Source organism: Ochlerotatus camptorhynchus, unplaced genomic scaffold, assembly GCF_037179485.1.
Source record: "Ochlerotatus camptorhynchus isolate MF236.1 unplaced genomic scaffold, CSIRO-AGI_Acam_v1.1 ptg000012l, whole genome shotgun sequence".
NCBI classification, from domain to species: domain Eukaryota; kingdom Metazoa; phylum Arthropoda; class Insecta; order Diptera; family Culicidae; genus Ochlerotatus; species Ochlerotatus camptorhynchus.
The window spans coordinates 2,420,319-2,444,583 of NW_027040504.1; the positions used below are offsets into that span (position 1 = coordinate 2,420,319).

General features: G+C 40.0%; 3 protein-coding genes across 3 annotated transcripts; 1 reads left to right on the forward strand and 2 right to left on the reverse strand.

Moving 5' to 3' along the window:
- Window positions 1–10,237: 10,237 nt before the first annotated feature.
- Window positions 10,238–10,643, reverse strand: LOC135700794 (histone H4). The gene has a single exon (XM_065221440.1). The coding sequence runs from the start codon at window positions 10,555–10,557 to the stop codon at window positions 10,246–10,248; it is 312 nt and encodes a 103-aa protein (XP_065077512.1). The 5' UTR covers window positions 10,558–10,643; the 3' UTR covers window positions 10,238–10,245.
- Window positions 10,644–22,333: 11,690 nt separating this feature from the next.
- Window positions 22,334–22,812, reverse strand: LOC135700773 (histone H2A). Its single transcript, XM_065221422.1, has one exon. The coding sequence runs from the start codon at window positions 22,755–22,757 to the stop codon at window positions 22,383–22,385; it is 375 nt and encodes a 124-aa protein (XP_065077494.1). The 5' UTR covers window positions 22,758–22,812; the 3' UTR covers window positions 22,334–22,382.
- Window positions 22,813–23,170: 358 nt separating this feature from the next.
- On the forward strand, window positions 23,171–23,587 carry LOC135700785 (histone H2B-like). Its single transcript, XM_065221428.1, has one exon. It carries the CDS (start codon window positions 23,195–23,197, stop codon window positions 23,567–23,569), a length of 375 nt encoding a protein of 124 aa, XP_065077500.1. The 5' UTR covers window positions 23,171–23,194; the 3' UTR covers window positions 23,570–23,587.
- The last annotated feature ends 678 nt before the right edge of the window (window positions 23,588–24,265 follow it).

Genomic DNA, 24,265 nt, shown 5'->3' on the forward strand with positions numbered 1-24,265 from the left:
TCTATCGTGCTATCGGTGCTGCTGTTGCTGCCGGCCCTGTCGTCGCAGTTGCGAAAGGATCACAAGGGAGAAATCCGGACGCTTCTGTTCTGCAGGATTTTCCGGGCATGTTCTGGAAACTCCCAGGGAAGTGGCCAGTTTCTGACTTTGTCCAAAACTCATCATGTGACACATCAAATCACATTAGATTTCAAAAGCAATATCAATGGTAGTCAAATATAGTGCACAGAATCATGTTGACCCCTATCGGATATGTTCCGGGCACCTCCAAGAAAATGGCCAGTTTCTGATTTAATCCAAAACCCATCTTGCGCCACATATCAAATCACATTAGATTTCAAAACCAAGATCAATGGAAGTCAAATAATGTGCCCAGAACACCCTTTCTTACTTCCAAGTATCTTTCAGAAACCCCTAGGGAAGTGACTAGTTTCTGATATGGTCCAAATCCTGTGATGTGTCAAATCTCACAGAAATTAAAAAACAAGATCAGTTTAAGTCAAATATAGTGTCCAGATCCACATTGGCCACATTCTGGTATGTTCCGGGTACCCCCCAGGAAATTGTCTGTTTTGAGCCAAAACCCAACACGCAACAACATACCAGACAAATTTTAATAAATACAGGTTTTTATTATTATTTCACTGGGAAGCACGAGGAGCAGGAGGACGAGCAGTTCAAGGCTTTTTGTTAAAGCCGCACATCAATCTCGGAGACAGCCATCGGAGGTCGATTTCACGGTAATTGCCGGATAAAAACCGTGTACGAATGAGTACGAGATTAAAAAATGGATGACCACGCAATCAGGGTGTGAGTTGGTTTTAACTCGGGTTTTGACGTTTGAAATAGAACGGCCAAAAATAGACCAACATAGTTTGATCTATTTTGGCTTGATCTTTTTAATTTTAGCTGGTTCAAATGTGACATAAATTTGGATCTAGATCAGACCACCGCTAAAGATGCCCTTGCACCGGTGGTCTACATTTTGTGTTAGACTAGTTCTAAAATGTATTTTTTTTAAACCAGTATAATTCTTGATCTATTTTGAACTGAATTTGGATCAAGGCAAGCACTGTGCCAAACCAGTTTGACAGCTGTTCTACTCGAGGCTATGTTTAGTTTTCTTCCGGTACTGGGATTTTTTCTGCAAAACAAACCAATGTTTTCCTAGATTTTCTCCGAAACGAAGGCGGTTCCATCAAAGTGGTTATATCTAGCGATAAACAATTGACTGCTGTTGACACTGGAGGAGTTCCAGCTCTATCGCACTACCGATGCTGCTGTTGCTATCGGCACCGTCATCGTCGCAAATGAAAAAGCATCGCAAGGGAAGGATCAGGTAGGGAACATCCGAATTTTCTGATGGAAATTTCAACGGACACTTCTGTTCTGCAGGATTTGTTCTGTTGTTTTACCCTTCTTCTTGTGGCCCCATTTAACGCTATTTAATTCCTTTGGATTCGGTCCACCGGTTCTGGAGATTGCAAACCCATATCATGCGATTCAAAAACAAGATCAATGGTTATCAAATAAAGTACCCAGGACCACCTTGGCCACTTCAGGGCATATTCCGGGAACCTCCAGGGAAGTGGCCAGTTTCTGACATAGTTTACAACCGATCACGCGAGACATCAAATCACATATGAATTCAAAAACAAAATCAATGATAGTCAAAAATAGTGCCCAGGACCATGTTGGCCCCTTCCGGGTATGTTTCAGGTTCCTCCAGGGGAATGGCCAGTTTCTGATTTGACCCAAAATCCATCAAAAACAAGATCAATGGAAGTCAAATATAGTGCCCAGGACTGTTTCACCCACTTTCGGGCATTTTTCAGGAACCCTCAGGGAAGTGGCCAGTTTCTGGCATACTGCGACAAACGCAACATACGACATCATGCGAGAAAAATTTCGCAATATATATATATATTTTTTTTTGTAAGAAGGGTCAGATCTCACCATAGGTGGATAAATACAGGTTTTTATTATTATTTTACCGGGTAGCACTTTTTTTGACGAGCTTTTTCAAGGCTTTTTGTTAAAGCTACATATCTTACCCGGAAACGGCCATCAGAGGTCAATTTCGCGGTAAAAAATGGTTGACCACGAAATCAGGGAGTGAGTTAGTTTTTACTCGGGTTTTGACGTTTGAAATAGAACGGCCAAAACTAGACCAACCGGTGCGTACGCACGCAGTTTGATCTATTTAGCTTGATCTATTTCATTTTAGCTGTTTCAAATCTGTCATAAATTTGGTTCTAGATCAGACTACCGCTAAAGATGCCCTTACGAATGAGTAAAAGTAATAACAACTGAGTAAAAGTGAGTATCTCTCTGAGTAAGTTTCGTTTTCAGTGTGTAATAGAAATCAGATCCAGTAGAAGTGGTATAAAAAGCTTCTTAGAATGTGGTAGTTCGGTTAAAGCTTGTTTAAAGTTGCTGAAATTCAATTTTTATAGTAAAGCTATATCGTATGCGTGATAATTTTTGCACCATTGAGAAATGTTTCGTTTTCGAGGTTTTTTTTTATTTATTCAAAGGGGGGATATTTTTCAGAGTCTTAAACTATGTTAATCATCGATCGAGTTTCCACTTGCTGCAATTAAGGCCTCCACACGCTTCCGGAATGCACGGCAGGTTCTAATAATGTAGTCTGGATCCATTTCTCTCCAGGTACGGGTCAATGTTTGTCTGAGGCTTGCTGTACTCGGTAGGCGTTGGTCATCATGACGCGCCATATTGAGCAATCCAGCGGATTAAGAGCGGTTCGAGGTGTGGCACGGAGACCCATCTTGTGTTCTTGAAAGAACATACTTACTTAAAATCCCGATGTAGACCTCCGTGTTGACCTTGTCGCCTTCTGGAATGAATACCGGGTCCATTTTTTTGCCATCGGAAGCCACCAATCCAAACACCATAACGCTAGCAGGATGCTTGGTCAGATACACGTTCTTGTGCTCGTCGGCCACGTCTTTCACCGTTTACGTACCGGACTGATTAATTTGTATATCTTAAATAAAAGTTTGGTTCAAATTATCAATTCAGTGCCAACGTTTCAAAGCGGTTCCCTTAAAAGCTCACTCGTAAAAATTAACAATGTTGTTAGAGGAAACAGAAACAGGACGGAATAAGCCACCTTTAATTAAGCTGTATTCAGTCCTGAGCGATATTTCACACGCGGGGCGAGATTTTGCGAAAAGTTCTAGAGGGATAAAAGTACTAGTTGTCTCTCTCATGCCAACGTAAATTTTCACCGCTAATGCATGCTCAGATCTGTATTCATTAAAAAAATGTCTCTTCTAGAAAAGATTGACAGTTTCTTATGGGATTTTTCGGTGGAGTGAAAGGATAGTACGAAGTCCGCCATATTTCACGCACAGTCTGCCGTTTGCCTATGGATGTTACAGAGCTACAGAGTTACAGAGTCGCCGTCAACGCCAATTATGGTTAACAGCGGCAACAGCCAGCTTTGCCAGATATAGCGATTTATCGATTTACCGATTTATACCAATTTTATACTCAATACCGATAAACAGATGAAGCCTATGAAAATACCAATATTTAATTTTTCATACTGATAAATACCGATTTTTAAGATTCCGATCCTGAACATGATATTTGGTTCATTAATAATTAGAGTGCATCTTTTTGAAACGCCCCTTCCTTGCGTCGTTTCTTGTGTGCGCTGCGCTCATCCCTGTCCCCGCCTGCGCATTAATTTTTTGTTTCTGTTTGTTTCTTTCTCAAAACGGGACGAGTAGCTATAGACTTTTACTACTCCCAATTTGTTTTGGCTTCATCGGTCATATAATAAGATCGTTTTGATGTCTGACAACCATCGGCTCAATCGTTTGTTTTTGCAGTTTAGATCGGGGCGGCATTTGCACTAACAATAAGCTCGGGTCTGTATAGGTTGGAGTTCGATTGAAATTGTATAAAAATCAAATTCCTCGATTTGAATGTCATCTCAAGTAGAACGGGATCTCGATCGTATATTGACGATATTGACGCGCACTGTACGTTGTACGTAAGCTATACGCAAGTGAATGAATACCATTTTTGGAAAAAAAAAAATAGTTCGACAGTGAGCATTCATAAGGGCGAATACGCGATGATCGATTCTCTTCATCGATTTTCTCTTTGCATTGCTACAGCTAGGCGAAACAATTTTCTAGAATTTGTTCAATGCAGAGTAGTAACAGGTTGTATTGGCTATCAAAAGCAACAGCAAACGCATCGAGAAACGTTAAATCTAGCGAGTTATTAACAAAAGAGAAAATCGACGAAGAGAATCGATCATCGCGTATAGGCCCTTAGGGTACGGCCAGGGTAGACGCGACACGCGACGCGACGCGATGCGACTCACGCAAGGAATAATAATAAATAATAAGATTCTTTTGAATTGGTCGCGTCGCGTCGCGAATCGCGTCTACCCTGGCCGTACCCTTATGCATGCTCACTGTCGAGTTGTATTCTGTGAAAATGCCTCGGTATCGGAAAGTTTCTAATCTAGAAACTAAAAAAACCTGGACTGTCCATTCAGGATTATTTTGCTCGAATTGGTAAGTTTAAAATAGATCGTAGAAGGAGAAAGAAATCAAGCCAATCCGAATTATCAACAGGTCAACAAAATCAGGAAGCGACCCAAAATAATGTGGGGGACGGGGAAGTGGCGGAAGTCACCCCCACCCGTGGAGCCATCACTGCTGGCTTCCAGTACTTGTAAGTCATATTATTTGTAAACATCTTGTTGACAAAAATAAAAATCTAAATTAAATATTATATTTTTAGGTTCAGAAAAAGCAAATCCAGCGACTCGCGAAGAAGGAAGTGAGACATCTTCCCAGGAATCAAGCTCTTTAATTTCGTCGGGTAAATGTCTTCCCATTATTTATCGTAATTATCGTAGGGTAAATGTCGGCTTCGGCACCCATTGACTGTTTTCGGCAACCAAAATTTAAACGTTAATTTCACTATGTTTTCCCATCAACACACTTCCCTGAATGCATCCAAACGATTCTTTAGTCTTTCAGCTTCAATCTGATTGTATGTGTACGTCTGCGCAGTCCTGTTATGGCAGATTTTTATTCAAATGAAGCATACGTACTCTAAAATGGGGTTGATTTCAAGTTGCCGATAATAGAACAGCTGGTTAACACGCAGTTCTAATGGGAAGGTTGCCGAAGAAAACGAGGCTGCCGACAATAGTCACACTCACCTGAGAAGTTTGGAGCGTTGTAAAAACGCTTTCAAACAGTTTTGAAGAATTCTGTCGATTAAAATGGATAGAGAAGCAAGCAGCAGATGAATGTAAACCAACAGACACGTCATATATGTGCGTGACGCTGAGAAAATGCTAATAGAAGTGTGGACACTGCTTAGATTGACGAGAATACGTAAATTCCCCTATGTATTGTATTGTGGTCCTCATCAACTGTGCCAAATTAGAACGAAGTTGGTCCCGGTCTGACTTTGCGGGAGAAAATTAGTAAAAAAAATTTCTATATGACATGATTAAAAATTTATAAACTTTTCAATAGTTTTGTGCACATAGTAATGTAACGATGTTTTACTTCTAAATTTTTATTCAGATGTGATGAAAACCGAACCCAATATTAAAAAGCCTAAAAAGTCAATTCAGCGATACATAAAGGACTGGGAAAAAAAGCTGCAATGGATTACTGAAAGTCAGAAAGGATTGTTATATGCATATTGCACAATTTGTGAACATGATATAAAGTGCACGGGTGGATTAGTAGATTTGGACAGGCACGGGAGGACAACAAAACACATATCGAACGGCAAAAAAAATAAAATCGTCAGTAACACTGACGCCATAACCAGTTTTTTGTAGCAGCGTGATGGCTCTACCGAATCAGAACTCCGGCTTTGTGCGTGGAGAGCACAGCACAACATTCCGATTAGTACGATTGAGAGCTTTGCTAAAGTTGCCAAAGGTATTTTCAAAGACTCCAATACAGCGCAAAATATGAAACTTGGTCGGACTAAAATTACTGCCATCCAAACCAATGTATTTGGTAAAAGCCAAAGAGAGGAGCTTATTGACCTGATGAAAACCAGCAAATGGAGCTTATTGGTTGACGAATCCACTGATCTTGCTGGTCAAAAATCTTTGGCGATGGTAGTCCGATCGTACAAGTGGGATGGTCATCACATTGTAATTCGAGACTATTTTTACAAAATTATCACAGTCACGGAAGCTAGTGCCACTGCACTATACCAGCTCATAACTTCACAGTTTGAAGCGGATGCTGTGCAATACAAAGGCAATATGATAGGACTTGGTACAGATGGTGCCAATGTCATGATGGGTCAGCACCAGTCATTTGGAGCTTTATTTCGTAAAGAATGTCCTGGAATTTTCCTTATGAAATGCATCTGCCACTCGTTCGCACTCTGCAGCCGCACTCTGTTCGAAACTGCAGCCGTTGAAAATGCTCCATCCCTCAGCAACACGTTGGCTCTCGCTGGAAGCAGTAGTTCTGCGAATGTTAGATCGGTACGATGTTCTTTTGATGTATTTCAATTTTATCGACGATCGTACCGATAAGTCAACCCGTGAGAAGCAGGGATCCATCCTAAAGGTACTGTTAAATCCGCTCACGAAAATGTATCTTCTCTTCCTGAGCTATATTCTGCCTGCCATTAACAAGTTAAACAGATTGTTTCAATCTGAAACACCCGAACTCTGCAGGCTTCATACTGAAGTTTCCCAGCTATACCGATCCATTCTGGATAATTTCTTGAATGTTAATTACATGCTGTCATGCAAAGATCTTGGAAAAGAATTGTTAGAGCAAAGAAACTACAAGGAACTTGGAAACATTTACATCGGTACAGCAGCAAAAGCGCACCTTGAGGAGCTACAAACGAACAACCTAATCCAACGCAATGATGCAACACAGTTCTTAACAAACATAATGAACTTCTATATTTCGCTTGTGAACCAAATCCAGATCCGCATCAATCTTGAAGAGCCAGTGCTTGTTAACATGTCTATTATTGACCCCAAAAATGTGGTCGATCGGGCCCATGAGTCTATTTTGCCACTAATTAAGGTGTTCCCAAATTTAGTAACCGGTGAAACCATCCAGGAAATGGACTCGGAATTCCGAGAAATTCGGAATGTTGATTTTAAAAATTACACGGAGGAGGAACGAAGAAGTAGCAGTACATTTTGGTCGAAGGTTCTCTCTGCTCAGCGAGCGGGTGGAGAGTTTGCGTTCCCGCATTTGAGAAAGTTCATCGCGGAATTATTAGTACTTCCTCATTCATCAGCTAGCGTAGAACGTTTGTTCTCCCAGTATAATCTGAACAAAACCAAATTGAGAAATCGCCTCTCTGCTGATGTAATGCAAGGATTACTTGCAACTAAAGACTACGTCAAAGCTCATATTGACGTTCATGGAAAATTATAGCTAACCGGAAGTGTGAAGAAGAATTTTAATAGCGACATGTACAACAACAAATGTAAATATTAATTATTTCATACCAAGATAACAAACTAATTCATGAAATATTTTTCAGAATAATGTTGTACAGTACCTTACCGTATGTATCAAATAAAAAACAAATAAGAAACAACTTTGAAAGAGTAAACAAGATGAGAAACAAGTAAGTCAGCCCTACTAATAATTTAATTGATTATTTTATTTGACCTGTGGCGTTTTCTTATTTCTCGGGATGGACCTTTCTTGTCATTGCTGGCATAGAGTGTCAATGTGCTTTCTAAAAGGGATGGGTTTTTGCTTCTTTTATTGTAAACTGTAATGCATATACAACGACCGATAGCTGAAACACCTTTAACTGGTATTGTTATACTACTTTATTATAGAAATGCTTTAAAATGAAAGACGCATCGGTTAAAGTTCACCTATCTGTCAGAATTCATGATGTAGTAAATATCTAACCTCCGTCATACTAAGCACAACCCGTGTTTTACTTCTCTATTTTGAGCGGATTTATACACAAAATGCAATGAATCTACTGAACATAACTCATAAATTTATTCGACGTGTAACGTTTGATTAGATAAATAGTCACAAATTGTTTATATTATCTAAAATACATCACCGCTTCTTGATTCCAAACTCGGCATACGGATTTTATTTTCGACAAAACACATTGAAACGTAGTTGGGTTCCCTTCGGCACAAGCAGGTAGACAGGAAAAATAGATTCCCTAGGAGTGCTTCTTTTCTTTTTGAGAAACGTGTAAATATTCATACCATGCAATCTGATAAACTTTGTATTGCAGCTTTTGAACTAAAGTATCGTATCAAACGTATGATTGATTCATTCATGTAAAAATCATTGATGTATTTATTTATTTTTAGCTAACAACTTGAAGTTTTGTTACTTTCTTAAAAAAAACTCTTGGCTGCATATTGAAAGCAATATATGATATCAGACTGATGCCGCGAAAATTGAAACCAAAATAAGTTTTCATTACGATACGATAAGCAAACTTTAATATTACTGCTTTCATTTTGTTAACCGAGTTTGTTCAGGTGATCTGGTAATAGGCCTTCAATTAAGTTGACATCGTATAGAGGAAGTCCGACATCGATCAGTTTTATGGACGTTCATTTCAAGGTTCAAGCATAGAGGTACAAGTGAGTTGAACACTGAATTGAATCATCTAAACCCAGCTTTAGCTAATGCCCTTTGCTGGACGAAAAGTAAACAATTTTTGTGTCTTTCTATAACATTTTCAAAAATAGATAAATTCACCTTGTTGGTGGTCTAAATCTAAATTTTATGCAAAAGCCTGCTTTTTACTTTATACCGATAAATACCGATATTTTTATTAAAGTTTATATCATGAAAAACCATCTGGCAACGCTGGCAACAGCACCGGTATCAATTAAAGCCCTACAGTAAAAGTATGGACGACTGTCACCACAAAACTGAAAAAAAAGCTATTCCAATCGAGCAAAGCGGTGCATTTTGACGGTTCGATTGGAACAACTTTTGACAGACGTCCATACTTTTACTGTAGGGCTTTAGTATCAATCAGGAGTGTGTAGGTCAGTCCGCGATCTTTGTCGTTTGATGTAGGCTATGAAGGCTATAGCCTTCTCCAGCTGTATTGTATAAAAATTATTAGCGAATTTGTTTATTATCGGGGTTGGAACCAGTTCCAACCCAGTGCGAAACCGAACTTTTTGTCAGTGCGAACCTCAACCTGAGCTAGGTTTTAAAAACAAACGATCAAGCTGACGTTTGCAAGAAAACAAGTAGACCCAATATTGATACCCGATCCAGGTTGGAACTGAATAATAAACAAATTCGCTATATGTATTGCTGTGAGAACTTTGAAAATCATATGAATGTACCCGCTGAATTAGTGTTCGTGAGATTCTGCTAGGAGAGCTCAAAACGTAAAACGGAAAACGCTTTCGCTACCCCTAGGCCATCTGGCCCCTACCCCATGTATCTAGTCGCTACCTATCATTATGTCTGCCTGAAATGACATATGCCATACGTTCACAGTTTTAGGCTTACCCATACAAACTGAAATACATAAGTGTCTCCAGGTAGAAATTCTTTATTATTTCTTATTCAGCAATGGCGATGGATTCTGGCTATCACAACACAACCGGATGCAATCTTTCAGTTGGCAAAAAACAGTCGTCGATGTATTTCTCCTGTAATTTTACAGAAGATGACAGTTGTGAAAATTCACCTTAGTTAAATCCCGTTTAAAAAACCAAGTGATATTCGTTTATGATAGCTGGGTTTGGGAAAAAAAAGGCTTATTTCATGAAAACAGTGACAAAATTATCATTTGTACATTTTCAAAAGTTTAATTACAGAAAAAATTGGAAATATATTTACTTTAGCAGGTTCGTAATGTAATATCCTATCGATTGGCGTATTTGGATTTTAATTTCATCAATAAATGACAAAGTTACAAGCGTTCAAAACCTAACACTCCTTCACCACACATATTTTTCGATTTGCACCCCAGTATAGTCGACAAAGACGTAGTTCTACGTCAAAATAACTAATTCCTGATGCAAGATACTGAGATGCAAGAAGTCTATCAAAGATATACACACAACTACACCAACACTTATTAAAAATTTGAAAATTTGATGGACAGACTGCTCGAGGTCAAAGATTCAAAATAAGACATAAGAATTTTCCTTCATGAACTCTTTCCTGAAATGATTGGTGGCCCTGAAAAGGGCCGTTTTTTGTTGCCTAAGTTGATGATGTTGATTTAACCTCCGAAACCGTACAGAGTGCGTCCCTGTCGCTTCAGAGCATAGACGACGTCCATGGCCGTGACGGTCTTGCGCTTGGCGTGTTCAGTATAGGTGACGGCATCACGGATTACGTTTTCCAGAAACACCTTCAGCACACCTCGGGTTTCCTCGTAAATCAGCCCGGAAATACGCTTCACACCACCACGGCGAGCCAGACGACGGATGGCGGGCTTGGTGATACCTTGGATGTTATCACGAAGAACCTTCCGGTGACGCTTGGCGCCTCCTTTTCCAAGACCTTTGCCTCCTTTGCCGCGACCGGTCATTGTAGCTTGATAGATTGAACTGTTCTGAACGGATGGAACGAAACGTATACCCTCTGGACCAGCTCACTGGCCGTTATATACTTTCCAGGCTCTTGTAGGATTATTGGGAACTCATTTACATATTACCTCTGTATTGTCGATTAATTGACTATACACAGGCAGGAGCTCACTATAAAAGCAACCGTCTGCTCGGCCGACCGCTCATAGACTGTGTCTTGTTCGACTTTCACACATCACCAGCACAATAATGGCTCGCACGAAGCAAACCGCTCGTAAGTCCACCGGAGGAAAGGCTCCTCGCAAGCAGCTGGCCACCAAGGCTGCTCGCAAGAGCGCTCCAGCAACCGGAGGAGTGAAGAAACCTCATCGCTACCGGCCAGGAACCGTCGCCCTGCGTGAGATCCGCCGCTACCAGAAATCAACCGAACTGCTGATCCGCAAGTTGCCTTTCCAACGTCTGGTCCGTGAAATCGCTCAGGACTTCAAGACCGATCTGCGCTTCCAGAGCTCGGCCGTCATGGCCCTGCAGGAAGCCAGCGAAGCCTACCTGGTCGGTCTGTTCGAGGATACCAACCTGTGCGCCATCCACGCCAAGCGTGTTACGATCATGCCAAAGGACATCCAGCTAGCCCGTCGTATCCGTGGTGAACGTGCTTAATTTAACGATGGCTCCGAGATCGTATGTATTTGAACAAAAACGGCCCTTTTCAGGGCCACAAATCATGTTTTAAAGAAAAGAGTGTTATTTGAAATTTTCTATGTTCATCAAGTGCAGGAGATATCGGAAATTATGGTGGCAAATAGTGTAAAGTTTCATCCCACAAAAATGTATTTCTAAGAAGACATCTGCGTTGGCTACTTTTTTCAAAAATGCCAAAAATGAAGAAGCACCACAGGGGCACGCTTTGAGGTGTGCCTTGTTGCTCATTCAAAGATGCATTTTTGTTGTCCTTTGACAAAAGAGCACCTCAAATTATAACCAGTTAAATTAGTTAGCTATTTATGTGTTGATCAGATATTTGACAGTTGATTTAGTTCGGTTTTTTGAACCCAAATTTTCAAACGTTGATTGTGAAAATTCACAGATTTTGAGTTGTGCCAGTATTGCATGAAACCGACGATATAGGATAAATGACGGCTTCGGCAATACCTTACTCTATTATCGGTCGGGAGTTAAACAAAGACCTTTGGAGCTCAATTTTGGCATGTGGATACATTGTGTTTCAGAGCATCTATAGGCCAAATTTGAGTGCTCTAGGACTTTGTTCCCCCCTGACGATAATAGGTTGAGGTATTGTCGAAGCAGACATTCCCCCCATCACTCTGTTTGAAAAGCAAAATTAATTTAGTTCTCCAAGCCGGATCTCACGAACACTACACTATTATAATATCACTTAAAACAAACACACTAGCGTATACTGTCATGTACAAGGTAAGAATCAAACACCCATTTATGAGTAAAAGTTAACCCATCTTCAATCAAAGTGGCACTACTAATTAATGAGTAATTTGTTATACCTATTAAGTAGTAACTGTTAGCTACTGTTGGCAGCAACTCATTATTGGTAAAATAATTTACTAGTTAATGAGTAAAGCCACTTTTATTCATATTTAGTTCTTACCGTGCAAGCGTAGTGTTTGGATTTCGTTTTGTTGTACACTGATAAATTAAACTATTCCCATTTTGCTTGAAATTAAATCAATTTGACATTAAACTCAGTTTAATCATAACAAATGATTAAAAATTAATGCTCTCTTTCTAAAAAATATCTATCTGATATTAAACCCAGCTTAATCATGGTTGATTAGATTGAAAATTATCTTTTTTGAATGAATTTTAATCATTTTTGAGTCGATTTTAATAATTTTTAATTCAATTTTAATATTGTTTGATTATATAATAATATTCAAAAAGAATGGCTGCGACGTTTTCATTCTAGTGAAAATGTTATAAATTTACAATTTCATTTTTAAAAAGTGTTAATTTGAAAGTACAGAAGTGATGTTAAAAGTGCATTAAGTGAAAATTTTCAAATTTCTTTCCGTTGTATGTTGTGCCGACTGTTTTAACCTACGCGTAGCTACGCTCTGATAAGTTTATTTACCTTTTCGTTTCTGTCCTCGATAGGAAATATCCATCTAATTCAAGACGATCATTTCAAAACTTGCTAAATACGTGTCAATCAAGTATAGCACTACTGTTTGATTGAAAGTTTCAGTACATTAGCAATGGTCTATATTTGCATCGATAATGTATTGGAGCAGGGCTGATCATGTGTGAAAATAGATTCGGAATGCTTGAGTTCTTGAAATGGGCTATTGTAGTTGCGGTAGAGCTGTCACCTTCTGAAAGCTTCTTTGCTTTCATAAAAAAAAAATGATTGCAGGCAGATTTTATCCATAATTCAACGGCCAGACAGTGGGAATTAGGCCAAGGGTACATCTTCATTCTAATCTACGATTCCACATACTATTAATAACCTTTTACACATCAGAATGAATTGTGCATATGTTTAGGATCAACAAACATTTTCAGGCGCAAAGGAGCAACAGGATCGAGTTGATAACGTTCCTAATTCCAACATCTGAAGACTGTTTTGAATAATATGTTTAGCTAATGGACAGCAACAACGGACAGATAAACTACTTACAGCTTCTATTTATGCTTGATATAACGATTGTCAGCAACGCGGGCTGGGCGTATCCTATGGCTTACTATCTAACAGCAACGGATGAAGGGTGGTCTCCTTCCTAACAGAAGTTTGGAGTTCATACCTGGTTTATGCTTATTATTTATATGAATAAGAAATCATCGGAAAACTTCTAATGGGAATGATCGATTGGCTCAGATTTTGACAGTTCATTTGGCTCAAAACATTCTCTCCGCTCATCTCTCCCTCTGAGTATTTCTACTGGAAAGTTTATTTCGAATTTAATCATACATGACTACTGCCAAAGTAATCATGGCTCGGACTCAATAAGGTGAAGCGGGAATCTGCATACTTTTTAAGCTTTTTTGATTTAATTTATCTTTGAGTGTATATTTTCACAGCTAACAAAAAATTTCCTCTCACTAACACAAGCAAATCTCACCAATACGAAGCCACCTGGAGAGGACTATACAGTAAAGGGTTTTAAAATTTAACGGTTGAGAGTACACAAATAGATGCCACTCACTTATACAAGCTAAGAACCACCATCTTTATATAATCACCACATGTACGTTGGGTTGAAAACGATGACGCTCATTTGGATATTTTGGCGCAATATCTCAACCCTCGTGGAATTCACAACCACATAATATCAAGAGCAAATTTTCATTATGTCGTAAGTAACATTCGCACCAATCCGAGAAAAATAAAGTTTTGTTTTGATGACCGAAAAGTTATTCCTATTTTCAAGTAAACACATATAATCTCATAGTGATAGCAATGTTTAACATATTTAGCAGGGTTTTAATCATACAAATGCAAATCGCTAGCTTTCATGCTAAAAAATACTGGTTTTTGAGTAAAAAGTTATTATACGTCGTTTGGTGGCCCCTATTGTTACTTAAGTCAAAGTGTATTTACCAGGATATTCGGGAGAATTATCAATTACGTCTCCTTACGTGCAGCCCATTCATCATTTTAGGACCACCGAAATCATCTTAGCAACAAACAGTTCGATTTATTCACTTTAATAATGGGAAAGCGAAACGACGAAAGCACACTTTTCACGGGTTTCTCAGCGCTGTTACTTAAGTCAAACGGCATCTTCATAGAAATTGGGTGACTTAAGTAACATCGAAAACTATTTTGATCGGAAGGTGATTACGTCAAAAAGCAATTTGACTGGTAAATAAATTTAAAAATGGGATTTGATCCTATATTCGGACAGTATATAGTGTAATAGCAGGAGAATCGATTGACACTGCTAGCTCGACTTTGTTTACCTTTGTTACATTCGACGTAATGAAAATTTGCTCTTGATATGATAAAGTTATAATATTATCTGAGTGGTGCGAAGACGGACCTCAAAATCGAACCACTTTCGAGCTGTCAAATCGAACCACTTTTTTATCATTGTGGTTCGTTGAAATAGATAGAAGTATTGTTATCGTCCAAAATAAAAAATAAATATTTTTCAGTAATGTTTTTGATCTTATTAAAAACGTGATTCGAAACGACTCAAACAATTAAAAATAACAGTATTATTGCGTATTTTGGACCAAAGTAGACTCCTGCGCTGAAAAAAACCCCTCCGATTTTTTTTCGCTCAGGAACGACTGTGACTTCGGAGAACGTTCTAAGGAGATTTGTGATGATAGTACAAAAGTTCCAGGAAATTTCAACAGATTTTTCCCGCGACAGAAGAGGTTTCAGTGGATATTTTAGTTGCTGCTAGCGAGGTTCTACGGGGGTTCTATAGAGTTTTCATGTTCGAGTTTCACACGATTTGGAGGGAAGTCTTTTCGTACTGCTGAATCCTTGGGAAACCTGAATAGGCTTCGCTTTTCGTCGTGTCCATCTTTATAATTGCAAAAGTGAGCAAAACACTTCATTCTGAATTTTATTCCACTCCGTAAAAACTCCAGCTATGAACAATGTCAACAAACAATCACAAAGTCACGAATCGGCTCTGCACAAAAAGCCGTTTGACACTTCTCTCTACCAACCGACGGTGATGAAACGTTTATTTCAACACTACCAACATGAAGAAAATTTCACTTCGCACCACTCAGAATATTATGATATCTACATTGTTTGTCGTCGTTAGGCTAAGAACATTTAATTTAAATTATTAAAACAAATCTTTCGCTAAGCCGATTTTGATCTGCGAAGGTGACTGAACTGAATTCGAAATGGATAAGTTTTAGAATAAAATTAAACAAACAGGAAATCGATTGTACCTTCTTTAGGCATCATCACAGTTTTTATACATAGACTACGCGCTAAGATAGGAACGTCTAAAAGCCGGTAAACATTATACTGATAATCGCACAAAAGTGCATTAAGCGAACCCCACACGGTAAGAAATATTGTCAATACTTACAAGTATTGACAATAATATTGATGATGTGAATACAGAAATATTGTCAATACCGATGTATTGACGTCAATATAAAATGTATTGACAATACAATTATTGTCAATAAAAGCAACCGTGTACGGTCCACATTATAGACATTATCGGTAAACTTCAATTACCTTAAATTAGGTACTGTTGGGGGAGAAGCGAAAACGTTAAAATTTACCTACACACTCATTTTTTATCGCTGGAAATCAGCAATATTTTGCTGGATTTTTCCGAGCTGAAAGTTCAGCAATTCATCCAACAAGACGACCAGCAATTTAGTCCAATGCCAAATTGACAGCACTTTACTGATTATCCAGCAAAACGGAAGATCGATCATTTTTCTGGAAGAGCAGCAAATCTCGACTGTTGTTTTTTTTTAAGAAAGAGGCATCTCATTGTTGGAATAAATATTTTTTGAAAAAAAAAATGTTATTGAATCGGAGGATAGCGGAAATCAGTAGGATTTCCCTGAAATTTTGCGAAAACCAGTAAGGGTTTTCCATGAAACGACAGAATTTATGTAGGTTTGTTGGAAAATAGGCGAAAATCTGAGGGATTTTCCACGTGGAGGTTAAAACTGAAGAGGTTAACTTTGGAGTGGCGAAAATCGAGAGGATTTTCCCTTGCGAGATAGAATGCGAAAATTATGTGAATTTTCCAGGCATAATGAAATCGGGAGAGATTTTCAATGGAAACAGAGCTTGAGGTAGTAGTGAGTTGAGAGGAGCAGTGTTTTTTTGAAAATAAAAGAAGAAATCGGCGCGTAGACATTGTGCAGAGACGCTAAGTGAAATTTTGTGTTTGTTTCCATTTCAGATGGAAGAATCACGTCCGGTACCACCTTTCAGGTGCAACCAGATTGAAACAAGCAAGTTGGCAAAAGAATGGAGATCCTGGAAAGAATCGCTGGAATGCTATTTCGCAGCGTATGGTATTACGGACCAGCAAATGATGAGGGCTAAGTTACTGCATCTAGGCGGACCAGCGTTACAAACCGTTTTCAAGAATTTGAAGGATCGTGACCAGATGCCGATAGTCTCGCTCGTTCCGAAATGGTACGATGTAGCAGTCGAAAAGCTCGACGAGTTTTTTGAGCCTCGTCACCAAACGACGTCGGAGCGCCGCCGCCGCAAGCTACGACAGCTAAGACAAAAATCCGGTGAGAGATTTGCCGATTTCATCATTCGGTTGAAGCAGCAAGTTTCTGAATGCGGTTTCGAACGATATGGAAGGGAGATTGAAGCGATTTTGACGGAGATCTACTTAACAGATGCTGTGGTGGAGGGATGCAGTTCGAACGAAGTAAGACGAAGAATTTTGCTTAAGGATCTACTTTTCGCCGATATTGAAGCTCTCGGAATCTCGTTGGAAGTCGTGGATCAACAAATCGAAGAAATAAATACGAACGAGCCCCCTCAGAAGATTTGTCGAGTGGGTCAGACAAAACAAGAACGATTTACGAGGTCTAAAGATTCGTCGGTGAAATTCAAGCCAATGCGGGATAATGCGTGCTACAACTGTGGTCGTGTAGGTCATGTGGCCGCGTCTCAAGCGTGCCCAGCTCGTGGCAAACAGTGTAGAAATTGTCAGATTTATGGACACTTTGAACGACTGTGCCACAAACAGAAGCAACGACCCGACCACTTCCGGATCAAGGTGGCAAGCAGATTCGAGCGGTACAGAATGAGCAACCAACTTGTGAGGACAGTAGTAATGTCAAGGAGGAGATTGGACAGGACAAAGTATACTATGCTTTCTACTCGGGCAACGAAAGCAACGTTGTGACGTGCGTCATCGGTGGCGTTGAATTGGAAATGCTGGTAGATTCCGGTGCTGACGCCAATCTTATCAGCAAAGCGTCTTGGTCCATACTGAAGGATAAACGGGTATTGTTGCAGTCATCCACGAAAGGAAGTACCACGATCCTAAAGGCTTATGGAAGTAATGATCCGTTGAAGATTTTGGGTTCTTTTGTTGCTGACATAGAGGTGGGAAAAAGCCGAACTCAGGTGGAATTTCTGGTGGTCGAAGGTGGCCAGCGTTGTCTGCTAGGCGACACTACTGCCAAACAACTGGGCATTCTGAAAGTTGGGTTGAATATCAACAAAGTCAACGATTTGTCATCACCGTTTTCGACGATCAAGGGCGTAGAAGCATTCATTCACGTTGACCCCAACTTGGCACCTGTTTTTCAACCCATGCGCCGACTGCCTTTGCCTCTGGAAGCAGCTGTCAACAAAAAGTTGGACGAGTTACTTCAGCGTGACATTATTGAGCCGAAAACAGGGTCGACAAGCTGGGTATCGCCGCTAGTTGTGGTAGGGAAGACAAACGGTGAAGTACGATTATGCCTTGACCTTCGTCGTGTAAACAAAGCGGTCTTAAGAGAGCATCATCCTATGCCGGTGGTGGATGACCACATTGCGCGACTTGGTAGAGGTACGGTCTGGAGCAAGCTTGACATCAAAGAGGCCTTCTTGCAAATCAAACTCGATGATGAATCCAAAGATGTTACCACCTTCATCACAGGACGAGAATTGTTCCGGTTCAAACGGTTGCCATTTGGGTTGGTGACGGCTCCGGAGCTCTTCCAAAAAGCGATGGATGAGATTTTGTCAGGATGCGAGGGAGTAGCTTGGTACCTCGACGACGTCATCATCGAAGGCAAAGATATGGAGGACATGATGTTCGCCTAAATGAGGTAATGTAACAAGTTTTGTTTTGATAATAAAATTGAATGAAATAACATCGAATTTGTGTTATTTTATTTTGTATGTGATGATTCCTTGCTAGATAAATGTACTGTTTCAGGTGTTGTCCCGTTTCAAAAGTCGCAATGTCGCCCTCAATTGGGAAAAATGTCAGTTTAGAGTCACCGAGTTAGAGTATCTTGGACACAGAATCAGCGATAAAGGGATCAGGCCATCGGATTCGAAGATACGAGCTTTGCTATCATTCCGGGAGCCTAAAAATGAACAGGAGCTCCGCAGTTTCCTTGGGTTGGCGAACTACATGAACAAGTTCATACCTAATTTGGCAACCACAGATCAACCGCTACGGAAGTTGTTAGCAAAGGACGTCAAATTTGAATGGTCAAAGGAACAGGATGACTCTTTTAATGAGATAAAAGCGGTTTTAAGCAATGCTCAAAATTTGGGATTCTATAGATTAGAAATCCGAACTGCCGTTATTGCGGATGCAAGTCCGCGTGGTGGTGGTCAACAAGGATAACGAACATCGTGTGGTCAGTTTTGCCTCCAAATCGCTGACCGAAACGGAGCGTAGGTACTGCCAGACGGAGAAAGAGGCGCTGGCTATCGTCTGGGCAGTAGAGCGTTTTCAGTTTTATTTGCTAGGGAGAAGTTTCGATATCATGACTGATTGCAAAGCGCTATCGTTTTTGTTTGCAAAACGTTCCAGGCCCTGCGCGCGAATCGAACGCTGGGTTTTGAGGCTGCAAACGTTTGACTACAGAGTTATACATATCGCTGGTAAGGAAAATGTGGCTGAATCTCTTTCCCGCCTAGCTGTACTAGAACCCAGACCATTTGACGCGAATGAAGAGATAGTGGTTCAAGAAATAACGATATCTGCTCTTTCTTCGACAGCGCTCACGTGGAATGATATCAAAGAAGCTTCACAATCAGACTCTGAAATCAAGAACATATTAGAACAGCTGTTCAACGGTACGCAAGATAACCTGCCAATTGAATATCGGATGCTGACAAATGAGCTGTGTCAGTTTGAAGATGTTTTGCTTAGAGGAGATCGTATTGTAGTGCCAAAATCCCTTAGGAATAGGGTTTTGTCTTCTGCTCATGATGGTCACCCTGGAATATCGATGATGAAGAACCATTTGAGGTCAAATGTGTGGTGGCCGAAAATGGATTCCGATGTGGAGAAATACGTAAAAAGCTGCAGAGGTTGCACGCTTGTGGCAGCCCCAGATCCACCAGAAGCAATGACCCGTAGCCAGCTTCCGTCTTATCCATGGCATACTTTGGCCGTTGATTTCCTTGGTCCATTACGGGAGGGACAAAGTTTGTTTGTGGTCATCGATTATTACTCTCAGTTCATTGAAGTTTGCGAAATGCAATCCACTACTTCAAGCGATGTAATTAGAGAATTGGCTATTATGTTCGGTAGGTATGGAGTCCCTTCGGTCATTAAGGCAGATAATGCTCCTCAGTTTAGTGCTGATTGTGCGGAAATAAAAGAGTTCTGTGCATCAACAGGATTAAAATTTTTGAATACCATCCCTTATTGGCCACAATCCAACGGAGAAGTGGAACGCCAGAACAGATCCATTCTAAAACGTCTTCGCATTGCCCAGGAGTTGGGTTTGGACTGGAGGAAAGAACTACGTGATTATTTATTGACGTATCATTCGACAAATCATCCCTCAACAGGAAAGTCACCCGGGGAATTGATGTTTGGAAGACGTATCAGGAGCAAAGTTCCATCAATCATGATATTCCACGAGGATAGTTCGGTCCGAGAACGAGACGCCATTGTCAAACAAAAGGGGAAAGAGTATTGAGACAAAAAGAGAAATGCCATGCATTCTGAAATAAAGGAGGGTGATATTGTATTGGCTAAACGAATGCGAAAGGGTAACAAGTTGGATACGAATTTCAGTAATGAGGAGTTCATAGTTCAGAGCAAAGTTGGGACTGATACAATCATCAAATCAGCAAAATCCGGTAAGGAATACAGACGCAGTTCAGCTCACTTGAAGAAGGTGTTGGAGTGAGTTGAGAGAAATGGGTATTCTCCAAATGGGATCGCTTCTAAAACAGTCGCCCCACAGACTCAGGTTGATGATTCCGAGGGTGATTCTACATCTGCAGGAGTACCTATTAAAAGGATTAGCAAAGCTCCAAGCAAATATGAGGAGCTGTTTGTAAACGGATAAAACAATAAATGAAGACATTGGTAATCTACAATGCATTTTTATTCCAAGGGGGGGATTGTAGTACGTATATTAGTCATACCTTTACCAAAAAACCTTTGTGTCTAAGAAAATAGGACTACCTTTGGGTTAAGCTACCTTGGCCTTGATAAGGGTGTGGTAGTGAAAGAGGTAGTGAAAGCATAGACGAGAACGGGCAGAGAGAGAGAGATAGAGGGGGATTCAAGTAACGATGAGCTAGCGAGGAGGCCGCGATACTACACTTCCTGTAATTTATTAAATGTGATTGCACTTCTTAAAGAATTCATGTAACTACACTTATTAAGAAATCAGAAACTTTTATTATTTCTGAAATAATATCTATTATTCACCTCATGAATGCTAAAATCCATCGATTTTGTCTAAATTAATCACGCTAAACAATTCAATCCCTTCTTCTGCCTCATATGCTAATAGGTGCTCTTCAAAATTTCCAATCTTCCAGTTTATACAAATTGCATACATTTGGTTATGGTAGTTTGCAAATTCATTTATCTCTAACAGTCTAATGATTGAATTTTCAATTTCTGTCAAAAAGTGCCCTGGTACAAATTAAGTGCCTTTTAATTTAATCGAATGTGCAAAATGAATTTTTTCGTCATCTTTGAACAGACAGTCTGAAATAAATTTTGAATGATATGGCCTTGATATCAAAGCTTGCCCATGAAAGTCTCCTTAAACGCTAGAATCAATAAAATCTTATATTATAATTGATGAATTGCAGACATGCTTTAATACATAACGTGTACACTATGTTGGTGCGAGATGACATCACATGTACATACTCCATGAAGCTCGCCTCATTCCTAAAACACATCATAATATCAACAGGGCCACTGAGAAAATGCACCACCAGGAGCTATTGGATCTTTGCTATACCTGGACCCTCTTCCGTGGCTGTATCCTAAAGAAAAAATAAAGCAAAACCAAAAGTTATGTTTAATAAACATACCTATAGAATATAAATGAAATTAATAACCTGTTTGAAACCAACTTGCTTAGCTTGCCAGAAACTGCCAACGCACTCAGGACGAGAAACATGAACGGTTCAACTACCTGTTTTTTCGTGGCTAGTGTCACGTTATCTAGATACTGTTAAGAATGCGAATATGTAGTTTTCTTCAATATAAAGATTTTCAAACAAATATTTACGTTTCTTCTACGCCAGCTTACTATCCAGGACCACAATTGCTCCGGTTGCACTGCTTTGCGATAGACAGTTCATTCTCACTAAATGTTAATAACTGGATGGTCGTGATTTTCGCTCCTGAAAGGGAGGTTCCATGATTATTTATTAAATAAATTGAAAACAATTATTTTAACTTACGTCGGAATACTTCCAAGTTGACTCCGGGTGATTCGTTCAGAAAACCTGCGATGAGCTTTAGTTCGTCTACTACGATAGGCGCCATTTTTGCCTTTGCATATGTTTGTCATTTGTGCACAGCATTGAATTTCATAAGGCGCGTCAATGAAAATCCAATATATGACGTAAGCAAATCTTCAAATACTCGAGGAGTGAAAGACGCGTTTTCGGAAAATAATTGTTGCCCAGTTTTTCTTTCAGCCACTAGTGAATAAAATTTGGACACTTCTGTTGCAAAATGGTTTTCCCTGGAAATGTTTAAATTGTACATATACACTTTTTTGCTATAAATTTTCACCACTCACAGCTCGAGCAAGCTCGAAATTTGTTTTCCATGATTATTTTTTTGGTTAAAAGAAATTACTAAAACCAAACTCATTTTCAATATCATTGTGGTCGCCCTGAAAAGGACGGTTTTGTTTGTTTGTCGAGAGCAAATTATTCTGCAATTTAGGCCTTCTTTTCGGTCTTCTTGGGCAAGAGGACGGCCTGGATGTTTGGCAGGACACCACCCTGAGCGATGGTCACTCCGGACAGTAGTTTGTTCAATTCCTCGTCGTTGCGGATGGCCAACTGCAGGTGACGCGGAATGATTCTGGTCTTCTTGTTGTCACGGGCGGCGTTTCCTGCCAACTCGAGCACTTCAGCGGCCAGATATTCCATCACGGCAGCCAGATAGACGGGAGCACCGGCACCAACGCGCTCGGCATAGTTGCCCTTCCTGAGCAGACGGTGAATACGACCGACTGGAAACTGCAATCCAGCGCGGCTTGAGCGGGACTTTGCCTTTCCCTTAACTTTGCCTCCTTTGCCACGGCCAGACATGGTTCGATGTGGTGGTAGGGTAGATTACGATGTGAAAATGACACGAGCAGCTGTATGCTGAAATTGTACTGATGCCGATTTCGCTCGTCGATTGTGCTCTTATACCTGCGTCGAGTAGCGTATTTTGTATAGAAGGCGGGTACAAACATCACTGTACAAGGACGTAGCTATGTTTCAAACTTAGGGGAGGGGCGAATTTGGTTTTACTATGGAGGGTTTGGCCGAATGTGAATAGCGTGGGATCCGATTGGACAAACGCTTTAATTATTCTTAGGGAGGCTGTCCCCCTCTGGCTACGCCTATGCCACTATATTATACAAAATACAGAAAAGGGGACGAGTGTTGGTTGCTACTCGAGGAGTATAAAACCTGACGACCGTCAGTGTCAGAAAAAAATATTAGTTATTCTCTACCCAAGTGAACAGCTTTACCTTACAATGGCACCGAAAACCAGTGGAAAGGCCGCCAAGAAGTCCGGCAAGGCTCAGAAGGCCATCGTCAAGGGAGACAAGAAGAAGAGGAAGCCACGCAGGAAGGAAAGCTATGCCATCTACATCTACAAGGTGTTGAAGCAGGTCCACCCTGATACCGGAGTCTCGTCGAAAGCCATGAGCATCATGAACAGCTTCGTCAATGACATCTTCGAACGTATCGCTGCTGAGTCGTCCCGTTTGGCCCACTACAACAAACGCTCGACTATCACCTCCCGCGAAATCCAGACCGCTGTCCGTCTCCTGCTGCCGGGTGAGTTGGCCAAGCACGCCGTCTCAGAAGGAACCAAGGCCGTCACCAAGTACACCAGCTCTAAGTAAATTCGCACTATCCATACAACCAATCGGCCCTTTTCAGGGCCACCAAAATGATTTTCGACTTGAAAGAGTTTGATTTTGAATACCATTTCTCCTGTGAATGTACAGTAGTTCTCGCGTCATTTATCAAATAGACCATATTGACCATTTTGAGAAAATCGTAAATAATAGTGCAAAACTGTGTTTACCGTAGTCAGTGAATAACAACGTTTAAATTCAGTAGAAACGGTAAAATCACAATTTTATCTCATTGGACGTTTCGTTCTACATGAAATTAGATTCCCTTTCACAGATTTAAGGGGGGAAGTACAATTAGAAGGTCTAAAATGAGGCTTATCTTTGAGAGTGGATTGCGAGTAGGGAAATAAATGAATGTTAGCGATTCTTTATGTATGTTATTAAGGATTTAATGAAGATTAATTATCACTGACATTTTTTTTAAATTTTGCAATTTAGCCCAATTATTATAAATAATGTGAAGTCAATTTTTTAAAGCAGCACTTCGCGCCGTGCAGTCCCTACGTCCATGATCACGTCTGAAACAAAAAAAAAACAGGACATTATATTTGAAGGTACAGCGCACAACATGAATTAATTCGTATGTAAAAATGATGTTTTTTTCACAAAAAAATTTAAAGTTGAAAAAATAAATTAAAAAACCCTATTTTTTTCGACTTTGTTTATAAAAAAAAAACATGT

Excerpts from the sequence above, each read along its gene's own strand:
- LOC135700785 (XM_065221428.1), top strand. The coding sequence starts at position 23,195 with ATGGCACCGAAAACCAGTGGAAAGGCCGCCAAGAAGTCCGGCAAGGCT.
- LOC135700794 (XM_065221440.1), bottom strand. The coding sequence starts at position 10,557 with ATGACCGGTCGCGGCAAAGGAGGCAAAGGTCTTGGAAAAGGAGGCGCC.
- LOC135700773 (XM_065221422.1), bottom strand. The coding sequence starts at position 22,757 with ATGTCTGGCCGTGGCAAAGGAGGCAAAGTTAAGGGAAAGGCAAAGTCC.